The sequence below is a fragment of the Onychostruthus taczanowskii genome, unplaced genomic scaffold (assembly GCF_017590055.1).
Source record: "Onychostruthus taczanowskii isolate IOZ18803 unplaced genomic scaffold, ASM1759005v1 scaffold83, whole genome shotgun sequence".
NCBI lineage: Eukaryota > Metazoa > Chordata > Aves > Passeriformes > Passeridae > Onychostruthus > Onychostruthus taczanowskii.
Genome location: NW_024506221.1, coordinates 3,171,036 through 3,188,944, shown reverse-complemented (window position 1 = coordinate 3,188,944; position 17,909 = coordinate 3,171,036). Strand labels below are relative to the sequence as shown.

The 17,909-nt window shown below is 42.2% G+C and overlaps 1 protein-coding gene across 1 annotated transcript; it reads right to left on the bottom strand.

The window, feature by feature from the left end:
* Positions 1-6,450: 6,450 nt before the first annotated feature.
* CCL28 (C-C motif chemokine ligand 28) lies at positions 6,451-17,708 on the bottom strand. The gene is made up of 3 exons (XM_041424643.1): positions 17,611-17,708; positions 7,348-7,474; positions 6,451-6,607 (listed from the first exon to the last, which is right to left on the bottom strand). Exons 1-3 carry the CDS (start codon positions 17,672-17,674, stop codon positions 6,451-6,453), a joined length of 348 nt encoding a protein of 115 aa, XP_041280577.1. The 5' UTR covers positions 17,675-17,708.
* Between the last annotated feature and the right edge of the window lie 201 nt (positions 17,709-17,909).

The following is a 17,909-nucleotide window of genomic DNA, read 5'->3' as shown; positions in this document are numbered from 1 at the left end:
CCCAACGGGAGCCGTGCGCCGTGCGGGGACAGCCAATGGGAGCGCGCGGCCGACCGCGGGTGAGGGTAGGAAGGGCTCGGGCCGGGCGCGAGGCGGTTGCCTGGCAACGGGAGTGTCCGCGTGTCCCGGCCCCGACCCATCCCGGCCCATCCCGCCCCCGGCCCATCCCGGCCCCGGCCCATCCCGGCCCCGGCCTATCCCGACCCCGGCCCATCATGACCCCGGCCCATCCCGGCCCCGGCTTGTCCCGGCTCCCGCCCATCCAGCCCGTCAAGTGTCCCGGCCCCGGCGTGCCCCGGCACCGGGGCTCGCACGGGCTCTGCCAGCAGAATTGCTTCACGGAGGATGTGGTGGATGTCCTGTCCTGCTCTGCCCTGCCCTGGATCTTCCCGTAACATTTTCGTTCGAACTCGTTAAATCGTCCATGTGCCAAGCCGCACATCACGGGGTTTCTGCTGTCTGACAAACTGGCATTGTGTGGGTTCCTCCTGCCAGCCTCGCTTGCCTTTAGGCCGTGTGATGATTTATTGCCACCTAATCCATTGCTGCACACCCCCGGAGAACTGGGAGAACAAACCTCTGGGTAGGTGGGAAGCTGCTTGACAAAAGTCAAACACAAATTTTGTACCCTGGGTAATTGGGTTGTAAACCACTGCTGAAGTCAAGGAAACGCAGTCCCTTAGCAGCTGTCAGGTTCTGTGAGATCTGACTGCTGAAGCCAGCAGAAGACACCAGCTTGCTCACCTCACTCCACTCCAAGGAGTTAAACCACCATCTTAGGGGCAGGCAAAAACACTGCTGAGGAAATGGAAAAGCGTTAATTCCTGTCCTGTGTGTTCAATCTGTTTTAAACTTGCAACTGTTTGTTGTGCCATTGTCATGGAAAATCATCACAGATTTGTCACGTAACTATCTGTAGTGTGAGTGTTGAGAAATACTACTGAGAAATCAAGAAAAGTTTTGCTTGCACGTGCTACCCTGCAGTCTCCTGATAAGCTTGTGCCAGTCACTGTTACCAGCCAGTTCCATTGGTAATTCTGAAAAAACATGTTGACAAAATGCAAATTCAGTAGGTGATGGTGTAGTTACATCATGTAGACATAGTTACCTCCTTTGCCTAGAGACAAAAAGGACTTGTCAGGAAAGTTAATCTTCTGTTCTGGGACTCCAAAACTTCAATTCCTTCTTCTCTTCCACTCCTACCACAGGAAAAAAAACAAAAACAAAACACAACCAAAAAAAAAAAAAAAAAAAAAAAAAACAAAAAAAAAAAAAAAAAAACAAAAAAAACCCACCACACAATCAAACAAAAAACCAAACAAAAACCAACCAACCAAAAAAAAAAAAAACCCAACCAACCAAACAACAAAAACACCCAACAAACAAACAAACAAACTATATCAAAAAAAACCCCACCTAAACAAAACCAAAACCAAACAACAAAAACAAAACAAAACAAAACAAACCACTACAGATCAACCAACCAACAAAAAAACAAAAAAAAACCAAAAAAAAAAAACCTCAAAATGACACAATACTAAAAAACCAGAACCAGAGCTGTGTCCTTGTTCTAGACATCAAAACGGGCTCCTAATTCCAGCCTTCAATATGCACTTGGTGACAAAATGTTTCCTGCCACAGGGATGCCTGGATTGCCCTGGCTTTATGGAAGAGATGCTGGGGAACAGATGGACCACTCCACTTCCCTGCTGCCTGGGGACTCAGCTGCCCGTGCACCAGGCCAGCACTGGTTCCCATGTCTCAGGTAGCCTGGGCTGGGGCTGCCCTGGAGAGAGCAGTGCGATGGAGCTGTGAGGAGCCTCCTTGGCCACCTCCTGCCTTTCAGCTGGGAGCTGTATTCAAACTCGAGCCATTGCCAGAGGGGCACCATGACTGTGCCCATGCTTGGTACAGCCCGCCTGATCCTGACCCAGTGACTTGACTCCCCAGCTTCACCTCTGACCTACTCATCTCTACAGACTTGTCTGAAAACCTGGACTCTTGTTTGACCCTGTTTTGCCATCACGGGCTGTACCTGTTTGTTTGGGCACTGTGAGAGCGTGCCCTTGGTGAGGTCGCTGGCCTGCTTGCTGCCTTGTCACAGCTCTTGCTGCTCCTGGCAATTCAAACCTGCTCACCTGGGAGCCTGCACTCAGGTGGGGGGCTTCCTTCTGGTAAATGTCTTACTTGCTTTCAAAATGGTTATGTCAGAATTGGGCGGTGCAATTTTTTTTGGTCCATGTATAGTCAGCACTAAATGCAGATCTTAAAAATGCAGATCTTCTACAGATGTCATAAAGAAACCCTGCCAAAATTAAGATTAGCCTGGGAAAGTGATCCATGTTATTGCTTTCTTTCCCATAGTCTATGTATCTCTCTATTTAGAGATTTACCTGGCTTTTACACTGCTAAAAGCATTGGTTTTGTCTCCTCAGGATGTGTATAGATCCACATGCTAACTTAAATTTATATCAAGTCCAGATGTCCTCCTCTTGCAGACTGGTTTGATTACTAATCCTTTATAGCCTAAGATCTATAACATACTTTTTCTTATTAATCAGTGCAATTTATTGTATAATTTTTGTCAATAGTGTTATTATTTTTATTCAGCTTTATGACACTATTTGCTTTTCCTGCTTAAGACTGTATTACAAGGAAAGACTTATGGAAAATTACAATCATTTCTTCGCAAGAAAGGATCTGGCTATGCTGCTGTTGCAATAGTCTACAATTGTTTTACATTAATTTCTTGTAAGGATTGCATTAATATCATTAAGCTTGTTGGTGAATGTTATTCCAAACCTCTCAGTTAATTATAGTTTTCTAACCAAATTATGCTCCACACGTGCGATTGCACTATTTCCAGCCCAGCTAGTGAGAATGCAGGGCATTTCCCTTTCATGGCTGTAGAGCATAACCAATCTGCCCAGAGAGATACTCCATCAAAAATTGTATTTGCAAATTGTGTTTATTTGTTTGGATTAAGGACAGATTGTTTTAATAAAAGTGGTACTACCAAAGAAACTCAGCATAACTCAGAATAACATTGTCTCAGAAACATCCTCAAGAGTGCCAGTCAGATGGCAAACGTATCCTCTCCCTCTGTTAAAATCCAGGCTGTTTTGGTAAAAGAGGAGTCTGAGTTTGAGCCTCTGTCAACATTTTTCAACTGTGTAAAAGTGTGTGGTAACTCCTACCCCAGTACTGTTTTGAAAGAAAAATGTTTGCAATGTTGCTCTAGTCTGACTTCTAGTTTTAAGCAAGAGTATCAAATCCAGGGTGGTGGTTTTGCTTTAATAGACCCAACAGGTTCTTTTGTTTAGCACTTCTTAAGCGATGCTATCTGTGATTTCTTTAAAGCATCCTAAAGACTTAGAGGCTGTTACAGTAAGTCAATAACTCTTAAAATAAAAGAAAAAGGTGGATGATAATAATCTGCTAAGTTGTTCCTTAAAATTGGTTAAGAGTGACTTTATTGCAATTCTCAAGAATATTAATTACAAGTCTAATATGGACTTAATTAAATGGAAATTACACTTCTAAGCCAGTAAAATACTCACTGGTGTTTTCAAATGCATCCAACTACATCTTTTAGGCACCTAAACCTATTGAAAAGAGAGCTTTATTCAGCATTTTTAGGGGAAACAAAGTAATGTGCCCTAATAATCTCTTCCACAAAAAAAGATGTTGAGATGACTTTAACAAAAAAGGCATTGATTTTATTTTGTTGCCAAGTACAAAATAGCAAAGGTCAAAAATAATGCTCAGGTACAGAGAATATGAGGTCACTCAAGTGAAGATTTGGAAACTGGGAGATTTTTCTTCTACATATTTGTGTGTCAGCGTTCAGGGATAAATAAATGAAACTGTATGAGGCAGTGGATCTTTCAAGTGTTGTTTTGGTACTTCATATACCAATACCAGGAAATAAAGTTTTTATTAGATTGAATGACACGTAGAAGTTATTTCTAATTCAATTCCCAAAAGAATGCACAGGAACCAAAACTTGAAATACAGCTGGAATCAGGGAGTGGACTTTGCAATCTCATAATTTCTCAATTTGACCTACTGATTCCAGGAGAACCTGATAGGAGACATCACACTGAAGAACTGGAAGATGTAAACAAAAATATCAAAGCCTGTCTTTAAAGTAGGTCCAGTAAATGCAAATATTTAAATAACATTTGTGTTGCAGATTTGATTGTGTCTTTAATTTCAATACAAAGAAGGAATTGCTAAATTGATAAGAATCAAAGATTTGGAGGCCAGAAAGGCTGACAGTACAAAAACTAGTTACTAGTATCTGTACTGCTTTCCAAATGGAAGAGATAACTGCTGCTGTGCTGTGATCCTGCAGCTGTCAGAGAACAGGTCTGCAAGCCAAGATTGTACCTAAACCAGCATGAACCCCTTCCCTTCCCTTCCCTTCCCTTCCCTTCCCTTCCCTTCCCTTTGTTCCATACTGTTACCCTGTGAAATGCTCTCTCCCATACTCAGCCATGGAAATTAGGGTACAGTCCATGCTTTAGTAATTTGTACTCTCTAAAGGTCACTGTTTGCATTGATGGCACAGCTCTGAGGAGCTGAGATGCCATCATAAAACCACCTAGAAATCTGAGGAAAGCAGGAAGGTTCAAAATATGAAAGGCAGAGCAGAACATGAGGAAGAAAATGGAACTTCCAGAAAGAGTAATATGATGCTGCCATATTGTAAAGTGCTTCAGCAGTTTTGCATTCCTGGTGCTCTGCTGACTGGGCCCAGGGGGTTTGGATTCTGTGTGATACCCATTAGCTAATTAGCCGTGTGGTGTCCAGGCAGTGCAAATGGAATGGTGGAAAGCGTGTGCCATTTCAGCTTGCATTAGCCAGGGTCACAAGCTCTGCCTCAGCAGTGCGCCAAGCACAGCTTGGGGAGGAAGAGCTGTGCAGGCTGGGAGTCAGAGAGGGCAGCCCCAGCTCCTGCTCCCAGCAGCAGGCTTCCTGCACACTATTCCAGCAGGCAGAGGATGGAGCGGTGCTAGTATACATGCTGTACAAAATATTCCCTAGATTCTGGAAGAGGAGTTATATCAGTTGCCTCATCCCTATCAGAAGGCAGTTGGCTCGTTAGAGTAGTAATTGTTTCTCTTATCTGTTTTGAACGGAGTCAGGTTTCTTTCACCAGATCTGCATCTGTAGGAGTGTGCTGTTTATCTCTAGTGACCTTGCTGCAGTTGTTCATCTTCCCATTTAGGGAACCTACCAGCAGCTGCTTCTATCCCCTATCATCAGCCTTGCTTTCTCCCATGCTTGCAGGATGTAGTTTTGCATAAAAATTTCAAAGCAAACACTAGAGGCAACTCAGAGGAGCTCATTTAGCTCAAATGCAGTGATTGAAAAAAACCAGTAATTGCTAGGGGAAGATGAGAAAGAGCAGAGTTGTGTGCTATATTAAGTATTTTTGGCTCATGAGATGTGTGCACTCTATGGCACTGACTCTTAAACACCTCTCTTCTCCCTCCCTTTGCTGCTTTCTGTATATGTCTGTGAGGAGAAGTGCTGTTGAAGAGATGTCTTTGTGGAAATACTAAATTACTTTGAAGTTTCCAAGGAAGGAGGGAGGGAATCCAGACTGTGCCACACAGGAGAAGGCAGTACTGTAAGTGGAAGAGAAGCTATGGTGTGGGCAGCCAGACTGTCATCATTGCTGGTCTTTGAAAAAAGGCCTTGAGGGACAGACATAATCCTCAGTCTCAATTATGAGCAATTCAGCAAAGAGAGTAGGAAAGACCCATCTGAAGGATCTGAGTACTTGAATGAACAAAACTGAATGAAAAAAAGCAACAGAGATTATCTTTATTGCATAGCTCTGAATGCCACACTTTGCCTCCACTGTGAAGAGGATCAGATATTATCGATAGTAACAGCTGAGAGCAGAGATTGTTTGGAAGAGGTAAAAGACATGGTTTTGGCAAACAAGCTGGAAGGATCTGAAAAAGTCTTTGTTAACCTATGTAAAATAAAAAAAAAAAAAAAAAAGAAAGATTAATGACTGGAAGAATATAAACAAAACAGGCAACAGCAGAAAGATTATTGCAGACAGGAAAGAATAGGGACCAAGTATAGGACTGGGGGAAAATGGAGGACTGAGAAGGAACAGCATGTTAAAACGCAAGTCACAGGGGAGGTTGCTGTAAAAGCAGGGTGACAGAGAGAGGAAGATTTGAGTCTGCCAAAAGAACCAGGAGGTACAGCGAGCACTTGCTACAAGACATTTCCAGGAACACCTTGTCATTTGTCTGATAGTCTGATCAGCATTGTTCTGAGTTTTCTGCCTCTGCTTGCAGCTTTGGAAAGTCATTTTAATGCTACAATCATCCATCACTGGTGAAATCTGGTATCCTTGCCCGCAATGCCATATGCCACAGAATCTTCAACATGGGTCATTTTGCTTCATTTTCCTTCATCTTGCTACTGCTTCTGTTCTTTCTGTTTGGTTCTTCGGACTCTTCTCTGCTTTCTAACATGAGACTTGCTCCTGTGAATCTTGTGCTTCATCTTCTTCATCATTTTTTCGACTTTTCTATTCCATGGATTCACACAGAACTTTCTGCCCTTCATGTGGAGACTAACATTTAAAAAAATAGTTGTCAGTTTCAAAGAAAAAAAGTAAAAATCCCAGCTTTTAAAAATCATCATCATCACTCACCTATGAAGACCACAAAGTTAGACTTGGTTAATCTTAAATTATATTTCATGCTGTATTTATTAATTTTTTTTCTGGTTTCAAATACATTAGGATCTAAGTTTCACATTATTAAACTTACATTCCAAAATCTTGAAAAAGGCTTTACTGCTTCAGTGCAAAAAGAACCACAGTGCAAAGCAGTACATTTCTATGGCCAATAAATAAGCAGACTACTATATAGTTATTATGACTGTGATGACTATCATGCAAAAGTCTAGAAAATGTACCAATTTAATCCAAATGGTGTGATATTGTACCAGAAAAAAAAATATAGTTTATGTATGAAAATAAAGCTGATTTAATGAGTTTAGGCAAGGGTTTTATGGGATAAATAATTGGAAAAAGCGGAGAAGTCTTAAGGTTCATGAGTAATTTTTCAGTTCTGAAAATAAAGCAAGTGTCAATGAAGGCTGAATAATATTCAGTATTATTACTGAAAAAATAATTAAATTTTAACAATCAAGTTTAAATAGCACAAGGAAGGACAGTTCTTAAATCACATAAAACATTGTTTTTTTATTTTGTGTTAGCTTTCCAAGATTCTACTTATTTAAATGCTTCATGATAGGTTTTAATTTGCAGTAGCTCTTTCACAGTGAAGGTCACAAAATTTCTCTTACATAACAGCCTCTAGGTGACACAGGCCACCAGCTTTCTGGATTTCAAATCTCTCCACTCTTCTGAGAATTCCTTTGGAAATTTCATCTGAAATTTTCATGCAACAGCTAAAGGCCCTAGGAAACAAAGCTGAAAGGAGGAGTAGCAATGTTAGAACCAGCACAGATATAAGAGGGATAACTCATAGTTTGACTGCAGAGAATGACAGAGGGGTTGAGATTGGAAGGCACTGCTGGAAGTCGAGCAGGACCATCTGGTCCGTGGGTCCTGCTTGAGCTCTGCTCCCAGCCCCTGATAATGTAGTTAGCTTAATTAACTCCATTTTATGAGACAAGCAGCCATGACTTTCTGTGACCAAGCAAGTCATGTGTTCATATCCCTTCCCTCATTATCAGGCCCCGGAGGTCCTGTGTAACAAGAGACAAACAAATCAGATTTCTGTTTCTGTTCCCTACCATCCCCCAGCCTGCCATCATTGCTCCCCAAATGCAGGACTTGGCATTTCCCCTTGTTGAACTTCACGAGTTTCCTCTCTGCCCATTTCCGTGTCAGCAAAACCATGTGGTGATCAGCTCGTGCTCCCAGTTTGTTATCATCTGCAAACATGCCACAGGCACATTCTGTTCCATCATCCAGGTCTTTAATGAAGGTGTTGAACTCTGTTGTCTCCCATGGTGACCTCTGGAGTTCGTGGCACCGATTACAACCCCCTGGACCTGGTTCTTCATTCAGTTCTCTGTCTGCCTCAGTCTTTACTCATCTATCCTATACTTTGTCAGCTTCTCTATGATGGTATTACAAGCGACAGTAATCAAAGCCTTTCCTCGGGTCAAGGCGCACAAAGCCCATGTCTCTCCTCTTCACCAATAAGCTAGTCACATTATTGGAGATGGCTACCAGGTTGGTCAAGCATAATGTCCCCTTCATAAATCCATGCTGACCACTCCTGATGACTCTCTTGCCTTTCAGATCTTGGGAAATGCTTTCTCAGAGAATTTCCTTCATCACCTTCCTAAGGACTGAGGTGAGGTTTAGCAGCCTATAGTCCTCTAGATCTTCCTTCTTGCCCTATGTGAAGATAGGGGTAATACTTGCTCTCTTTCTGTCTTCAGGAACCTCTCCCACTTGCCATGACTGTTCAAAGGTAACTGACAGTGGCCTCACAAAGGCATCAACCAGCTTCTTCAGCACTGGTTGTGGTCCATCCTATTTGTCCTGTGGCCTTATATATGTCTTGTTTTTAATAGTGCTCTCTACTTTGGTCCTTCTCCACTGACAATAAATCATCCTGCAAACATTCCCTCTGGTCCCAGGAACCTGGGTTTCTTGTTAGATTGCCTAGTTTGCATGGTAAAGAGCAAGAAAAGGAAGTGTTCAGTGCCTCAGCCTTATCCATTTAATTCGTCACCAGTTTCTCTGTCCAATTTAGCAGTGGGTTTTTGTATTCACCCCTCTTTCTTTTGTTATTTATATACTTATGGAACATTTTGTCACATGTCACATTCCTTGACAGATTCAACTCCAGCTGAGCTGTGTCTTTGTCTTTCCTGACAGCATTCCTGCATGATCAGACAACTCCACTTGGGTCACCTGGCCCTGCTTCCATCCCTTTGTTCCACACATTGTTTTTATGTTCTGATGCAGTTAAAAGCTTTGAGAACATCCAGCCAGACCTCCTGCTTGGGTTTCTATTTGTCAGGACCGACCTTTCTAATGCTTGGAGGGGGTGACCCTTGAACATCAGCCAGCTCTGCTTGACCTCTCTTCTATCCAGGATCACATTCCATGGGATTCTTCCAAACTTTTGAAGAGGTTGTAAATCAGCTCGTATTAAATCCAGGGCCGTGATCTTATTTTTTGCCCTGCTCCCTTCTTCTAGAATCCCAAACCCCACCACTTTATGGACACTGTGGCCAGTGCTGCCTCTGATTTCATGCCCCTGACTAGATCTGCTTTGTTTGCAAGTATCTTGTCCACCTGAGTGCTTTTCTGTGCCAGTTCCTTGATTACTTGTTGTGGAAGATGTCATCAATGCACATCAAAGCTTGTGGGTTGCTTCAGCACTGTTGTATTGCCCTTCCAGCAGGTACCAGCATGGGTAAAGTCCCCCATGAAGACTAAGGCCTGTGAATATGAGGATTTTTCCAGCTGTTTGAAGAAGGCCTCAGCTTCTTCTTCCTGGTCGGGTGGTCTATAGCAGACCCCACACCACCAGATCACCCCTATTGCTCTGCCCACTGATCCTAACCTGTAAGCTCTCAGCCAGCTCATCCTCCATCCCCAGGCAGAGTCCTTGCATTCCTGCTGCTCTCTGCTGCTCCCTCTGCTTGCCTTCCAGCCTGCAGTTCCTGAAAGCCCATATCCCTGAGCTGCAGCACAGCAGCGACATGAGCCACCCCTGGGCACGTCCCTGAGCCCTGCACCTGCAGCCACCCTTCATGCTCCTGTTTGCTCCCCATGCTGCATGCCTGAGCGGGAGGGCAGTTCCCAGTGCTGCCAAGGACTAGCTGTCTTCACAGCTTCTGCGGTGAGATGCTGTCCTCCCCGTTTCCCCCACAAGAGAGATGGGTGGTTTAAATAAGTTTCCCTCACCCCTCTTTCTGCATGTGTATTACAGGCTTGTTACAGTGATATAAAAGTATTTTTAAAATATTTATTTTGACTTGTGGAAGATCACCAGCATTAAAGACACAGGAAGTGTCAAGAGTATAATTTAAAAGCTATGCCTTTTTAGGTTAAATCAGGCCCATTATCTTTTGTAGTCTTTTTGAAACGATAAATGCTCTTGCTGGGCTTTTGTTTTCTTTTACCCAAGGGCTTCCACTGCTGAATGTGCCTCCACTATGGAATTATCTCCTGCACATTTTTTCCTGTTTGCTAATATCATCTTAAAAATAAAAAGTCACTGAACTTTAAAAAGCAAATCATAAATCTAGGTGGTTTTTTTAAGAAAAATAGTTTTGGGGCTTGGTTTTCTTCTGTGCTAGCAGAGAAATAGACCTTCCTCCACTAGCTCAAGGACAAACAAAGTTGTATTGCTCAGGGATTTATCTAGGATGAAGGTCTCAAGATTAAACCCACTCTTCAAAATGAGAACAGCAAGGACCCCTGGGTCCCAGACCTTGAACTAATCTGGGAGAAGTGGAGAGAGAGTCTTCTTCCTATTTGTTTTCATTTTTCTTCCTATCCATGCTTTCCCTAACTAATCATTTAGCCTTGAATGCAAGAGTCACGAATAAGAAAACAAAAACAAAAACAAAAACAAACAAAAAAAAAGACACAGAATCAGTTTCAGCTTCTGTAAGCAGCAGATAAGTCTGTTTAAAAATTTTCCTGTAAGCAAGAGGATTGTGTGCTCTTCTTCTTACAAGGGTGCTTCCTGAGTGCTGGAATAAGAGATGCTGGCACAGTGAGCAGATGCTGCAGCAGTGAGCTTGAGCAGCCAGCAATGGAGCTGGAGTCTTTGGAGAGCACCCACACTGCCCACTGCTGCTTACAGGGGGATTTTGTGTCTGTGGGGTTGATGACAGGGCCCTGGGATTCCGCAGTCAGAAGGGAGGTGGAAAGACAGAAGCTGGCTCAGCAGTTGTCTCCTCAGCAACCCAGAGAGGAGGGTTATAGATAATCATATGGTGCAGAAGGACTAATTAAATGTTGCATGCTACCTGTATTATTTCCCCATTGTCCTTTGTTTTTTTCTCTTCAACAGCATACTTCTTGTGAAGTGAGTTAATTGATGTTCACAAATGGAAATTCAGCTCACTGAGCACCACTAAGTTTAAGGTTTTTTCTGGGTCCTCAAGATAGAATTGGTAGAACTAGAGTATAAACTTTTGCCATTGCTAGTCAGCTCCTGACAGAAGAATTCTGACAGATGAAAACTAAGGAAGGGTAATTATATTTTCAACTCTGTCTGATGTTGCTTGCTGTGCTTTTTGGAGAGGTCTACTCCAGTACTTCTTTGGGGTCTAGTAAACTAAAGTACTTGGCAAGACCAGTACTACCAGATTCTGTAGAAATTCTGAATATTAGAGAAGAGCCAGCTGTCCCCTGAACTATTCCTTAACTGGTTTTGTTGATGCTTGACTGCCTCTTGCCCTCATCCTACTTTATGTACTTAAAACCATCCCTTGTTTTGGTACTCAGATCTGAACTATCAGTATTGCAGTTTACAGTGCACTATATAGCACCATGCCAGCCATTTGTACACTTTATAACCAAAATTTATTAAATTAATGTTGATGTACTTTTATAGCTTTGTAAGGAAAAACATACACAGGCTCAACCAAGGAAAATAAAGCAAAACTCCTGATGCATCCAGGTGGGCTTGTGAGCGTCTCACTGGCCACTTCTGACCGACTGCCCTTTCGCAAAAATCTTAACCAACAGGAATTGCATCCTTTAGCAACTTGTTTATAACTGCATATTTAGACACCACTTACATGACCAGAGTTGCCATTTTAGAGCAAATTCAATCACCCACTGCTCAGTCAGTCTTTGACCTGGAGCATTGGATGCCAGTGACATGCAGCTGTACAAAAGCTGTGCCCCGCAGCTGTGAGCACAGGCAGCGGGCTGCATGTGAAACTGGGGAATGCCCCAATAAAAACCAGGCTGAAATTCTGCATAAAATGTAAATGAGTGGTGCTAAACAGGCAAGAGCATTTCTTATGGACATTGAGAGCCTGCTAGTACATTTTTATTAGAGGTGTTTGCCTGGGGAGGCTTTCTTGCTTTCACATGTATGTATTCGCTGAAGAATTCTGATGTGCACTGTTTTTTTTGATGGAAAAGAAGCTGTCACAATTTTTTTTCTTTACATTTTTGTTATGTGTATGAAAGCACAGCTGCAGTATGGAAAATAGAAATCGACAGTCTGTGAGTTATAAATGAATGAACTGCATGAGGGCCTTTCTGTCAGATTACATGAAAGTGTCACCAGCTACCTTCTGCTGACAGAGGCACTTATGAGAAATGGTACCTTTCTACATGGAAGTCAGTAACAAAAGTGGTTTTTTTTTTCCTGTGTATGAAGTACGAGAGCAGTGAGCCAAGGAAATCCTGTAATTCTCCAGAGCCCAGAAAAACTGATGCTACTCTCATGGAGCACTGAGCTATCCATCCTGCACCTCCACTGTTATTATAACTTCATTATAATCCTGAAAGTGGGAAGAAATTAGGAGGTAATCCTAAACAAAGATAATAATTTCAGCCCAACCCAGGGCCATGTTTTTGTGGTTTTGTTTTTTGGTTTTTTTTTTTTTTTTTTTTTTTTGGCTGTTGTTGTTGTTGTTGTTGTTGTTGTTGTTGTTGTTGTTTTTGTTTTTGTTTTTGTTTTTTTGTGTGGTTTCAGCAATTAGATAAGGGTTATTAGTAATTGTTGATCTAAACAGTAGTTAAAAGAAAATCACTGTGTTTTTTCACATGGATGTTGGGCATGGCCCTTTTTGTGCCATTTATCAGTCAATAGGATTTTTTCAGTGCTGCTGATTTCATTTGTCTCTATTGCTCAGTGACAGTAAGAAATACACTGCAGCTTACCCAAAAATTACTTAGACCTGTTTTCTGACACTGAGACTCTTAAAGCTAAAGGAACTGCTGAAAGGACTAAGCTCAGTGGTGGATCTTGAGACAGAAGGGATTCCTCTGTTGTTATTTTAGCAAGTGATATTATCTATTTTGGTATTTCTTTCCTGGGAACTGTCTCCAGGGAATGACCAGTTGTTTTCAAAGTTATTTAGCACATTCAGAAAAATAAAATAAATATAAAAGAAAGGCAAAAGTTGTCCAAGTTGTCCCTGCACAGGACAGAAGGGGTTGGAATGGAATGATCTTTAAGGTCTCTTTCAAACCTAACCATTCTATGATTGAAGCAGAGTATCTGGGAATGGAGCACAGTGAAAACAAAGCCTCTCATGGAAAAAGACCTCCATGAGTACTGTCCATTATATGTGCTTTTGCATTTAAGTTGATCAGTATCAAATCTCCTTGACAGCCTAAACTTTCCTTTTCCATTTCCTCTCTGATATCTGGCCAAACTTAATCTGTAGAAACTTGTCTTATCCTTCTGCTCTACTTTTTTCATTGCTATTCTCAAACTTGAGAGCCACATGTTAATCAGCTAGAGAAGGCTTCTTGTCTACAGTTCAGGCAAAAAATCCAAAAAAAGTTATTGGCACACGCCCAGTTTTTGTGGCCACAAAGAACTTTTCTGTCCATCCTCAGTTTCAAGCTGATATTCCCAGATTTGCCAGGTCTTTTAGAACTGTTGTGCCTGATGAAGAGCCCTCCTGTGACACACAGTGGGAGCATGCCAGGCTCTTGTAATGCTCTGCTCTGCAGGCTCAGGCAGGTGGGGCTGGGCAGGGGGTAGAGCAGAGCACTGGTAAGGACAGACATGGCAGTCAGTGGTTCTGCCAGCCTCCTCCATGGAGAAGTTAACATTGCAGGGCAGGCCTTTGCCTCATGAAGGAGGGCCAGACGGAAGAAAGAAGAGGAGATGATGCCCCATGGAAACAGATGGTGAGTGGTGGAGCCATGGTGCCCCCAACCCCTGTGCTTGCTCTTAACTATTGGTTTAATTTTGGTCTCTTGACTAAACATGATAAAGAAAAGCTGTGCTTTAAGTAAGAACAGTAGGGAAGGCATTTTTCCTTCCTTTCTCCATTTCCCTCCACTCCAGATCCAACCCAGCTGCCTTAGGCAGGACTTGTGCAGCTCTTTTCTTCACAAGTTTCACTCCAGCAGTGAGTGTTTTGACCAGGTTTTGGTGGTCCCTCCTGAATCCTGCTGGCAGCACACAGGAGCCTGTCTACTGCTGGCAGAGCACCTGGATCACCTTTGTGAACGGGACTGCTGGAATGAAAAGCCATGCTGTACTTGTTCTTTTACATAGCCAAGAAAACAGGACAGTTCTTGAATTTACACAAAATGAGGGAACCCAGAAAATACGGATAACATTATTAAGCAGGATGTGTTCCCCCAACACTTTTTGTGGTCTGAAGGAAAGCGTCTCTTGCACAGTGAGATCCATACATCTGAGGCACTTTCTATGCTGAAATGTGAGACCTGCTGCTAATTGTGCCTCACGTTCACCCTGAGTGGTTGCAGCTCTGCACACATTGCACAATTTTGGCACACCTGTGCTATTAGCAGCAGGCATTAGTGTTTCCTAATGGAATTCTTTTGTGGTTACAAAGTAGGCTTTGTACATCTGGAAAGAAAACCCACACAATTTTGCATTGATTTATTGTATTACCGACTTGCTTAGTCAGAACATGGTGTTTATTGATATGCTCTGGTATCAGTACAGCCACTTCGACAGACGAGTTTCAGCACTTAGTCCCGTGATGTTGGCTTATGAACATAAAATCCAGGCTCTTTCCTTGGAGCTGGACTATCACATCATCTACACTTGATATTAACTCCTGTAAAGCAGCTTATTTAGCATTCATTTCATAAAGCTGCCAGGAAGTGTTTCTCTCATACTTTAGGCTATTTTAAGAGTTCAGCGCCTCAAGGCAGGTCTTTTCATCTTAACCTAAAGCAAGCCAGTAACTATTTCATTATGCAGAGGACTCTGATCCTGGTTGACAGGTGAACAAAGCCAGATGCTAGAATTCTTGGGAAATGCAGCATAGACATAGACTGTAAAAACAAGGAGGTTGCTTAATAGCTGGACTTGACAGGGTAACTCAAATGCTGAAAAATGCTCCAGTGCGTCCTACTCTTTTAACATGGTAATGCACACACTTAAAGCACAATTCTGAGACAGAGTTTAAAAAAAGATAAAGGGATCCTAAGCTATAGCCCTATAACCATAAACAATAATACATAAATCTAAAAAGCATATATAAAGAATAAATATAATTGAAGTTATGCGGTCATGCTTTTCCTGTTTTGCTTTGAGGACTGCTATTAATATGGATGTTTTCAAAGCTGGAAGGCTGACTGGAGATGGATAAATGGGTATTTCCTATAGGTCAGGATTTTAGGAGGGGGTTTTGTCCATCAAATCGTGATCAGTTTGCAAGCTGTCTGTCTTCACACAACATCCTTGGTGCTTGGGGTACAGAGCATCAAAGAAATGCAGGCTGAAAATTGGCAAAACAAAGTATAATATAGACGTGGTCAAAAAAATATCTACTGCCTTACCAGAAAGGAAATTTCTGCTATTCCTGGCAAAAAACAAACATCACAATGTCTTGCATATTAAGATGCAGAAAGAAGCTGTCATAGCAACATAAATCTGGTTTGTTTCAATAAAGAAATACATTTTGATAAGAGGGAACCCTTCTCCCACACTGCACAGACCAGACTAATATTACTGGAATACCTTCAGTAGGATGAGTGCAGATAACTCCTTTGGGAAGTGTCAGACAGTCTTATTTAGTTGTTATTCCTATGCTGTAGCATCAAACATTTTATTTGGATGCAATTACTGTATGTGAATTACCGAATTTCTCCTTTCATGTCTTCAAGATGAAATACATGTAGGAGCTTCCAGAAGAGAACTTTTGTTTTCTCAAACTGAAATTGAAACTAACCATCTTTGGAATAAGCTCCATTGTCCATCCTGCTGCACACTTCATGCAGTGCTGCCTCCTTCACTGCATGTGTGGCACCCTGTAAATCCCTGGCACTGAGATGCGATCACAGAAGATTACTGGGAGTTTTGAGGTAAAATTGCAAAAACTTATTTTGAATTATATTATGGGAAATGGGGATAGAGGGGTAGAGTTTGTGGAGGGGGAAATCCCCATCAGACTCTACAGAATACCTTGATCTTTGTTTTCTGGCCTTGCCTGGCTGGGCCTGTAGCTAAATGTGATTTTGGACAACAGATGGGTTCCCTGGCCTCTGTCAACAGCTGCCAATTCACGTCCACAAGCAAAGAAAACTTCTGTAAGTACTAGCCCAGATCTTACTTGTATGTCTACTGTCACCCTGAAATAAATGGATGCATAATGGTGAGCCTAAGAAGCGTAAGCCTAGGTAGGGTTAAGCCCAAATCTGGTTCAGCTCAGGTAGGGCATGCCTGTAACCCAGCCAGACACCTGAAATTCTGTTCATTTTTATTGTGGGTTCTGCCATTTGAGCATTGTAGTCAAGTATGGAGCACGTCTGTTTGAGGAGAGTTGGGTGGTAAAGGTATTTGCCCTGTGTCAGGTGGTTCAGTGCAAAAGAACACATTCTGAGAGAACCTTTACTCTGACCTGCGCCTCTGGCTGTCAGTTCTGTTGCACAAGACCTTGCTGACTGGCCATATCATATATCTAGACCAAAGGCACTTGCAGAGCATTCCCATGCCAGCAGGTGCAGTGGCCATTTTAACAGGATAAAATTCTTAGGCAGATTTTGTCCATGTGTTATCTAAATCTTCAAGGAATTCCACAATTCCTACTCCTACTGAAGTCAGAAGATCCTGAGAAAGGATCGTCCTGAAGAAAATGCTCCAGAATCTGAGTTACTTTCCCTGTGAACACAGTCTATTTTACAGTAAATAATTACAAAGAAAAAGTAAGATTCAAGCACAGCATTGCCTAGATGGTCTAAAAAATTTTAAAGTTGTTTAATTTTAATTTTTTTTTTAATTTTAAGTTTAAAGTTAAGTTTAATTTTTAAGTGTTATTAGACCTTGTGAATCCTTGAGACATGCTGCACTGACTACAGAGCAAATTTGCTTGCAAAACTGCTTTTCTGCTGGGAGAAATCTGTTGCTTGAAGTTTGTCATAAAAAGTTTTTTGAAACCTGTGCCATCCAGGGCAACTTCACTTTAAAGGAAAAAGACCAAGTGACTTTCTAAACACATTTCCTCTGGGTAGTTTGTAAAGGAGGAATTTACACCTGAACTTGAGAGATCCCTTTAAACAAATACTGACATTTTACTAGGTGTTCCCTCAGGAAATCACTGCTTTAACTTGCAACTTCAGCATCTAAAATCTTCTTGATAATGTCTCCTGTGACAAGTAGCTCACATGGCTTTTCCTTGCTCAAGCTACTTCACACAATTACAGTGTGCTCACACCTGTTGTGGAAATATCAGGTTTGCAGAGGAAATTCTCAGGTGAAGCCCTGATCCGCTGAAAATGCCAATTGTTCTGTGCAAGTTTGACTTTTTGAAGAAAAGCAGCACAGACCTTTAAGCTATCACCTCTGATCCTGTGCAGAGCTCAAGCAGACACAGTTCCAGGTAGGCACACTTCAGGTTTTTTATCTTTAAGAAATTAAAGTATAGAAATAGATAAAGTACAATTTTACTTACTCTCAGACGTTTGACTAACCATGACTGCTAGGACAACCAGAACAATGACAAATTTCACATCCATTCCTCCTGGGAGCTGCGGGAGCAGAGCAGAGCAGGTGGTGACTGCAGGACTAACACCTGACCCTACCTGCTGGCTCTTGGGGATGAACGTGCCTTGAAGCCCCACCCTGAGCAGCAGCTTGGCACCAGTTCTGTCCTGTGTGGCACTATGGACTTCAGCAGGATTCCTCCTCTCGCCTGAAGACGTGCGGTTCAGTTTTTTGCCAGATGGGAAGACAGGCTGTATTCCACACAGT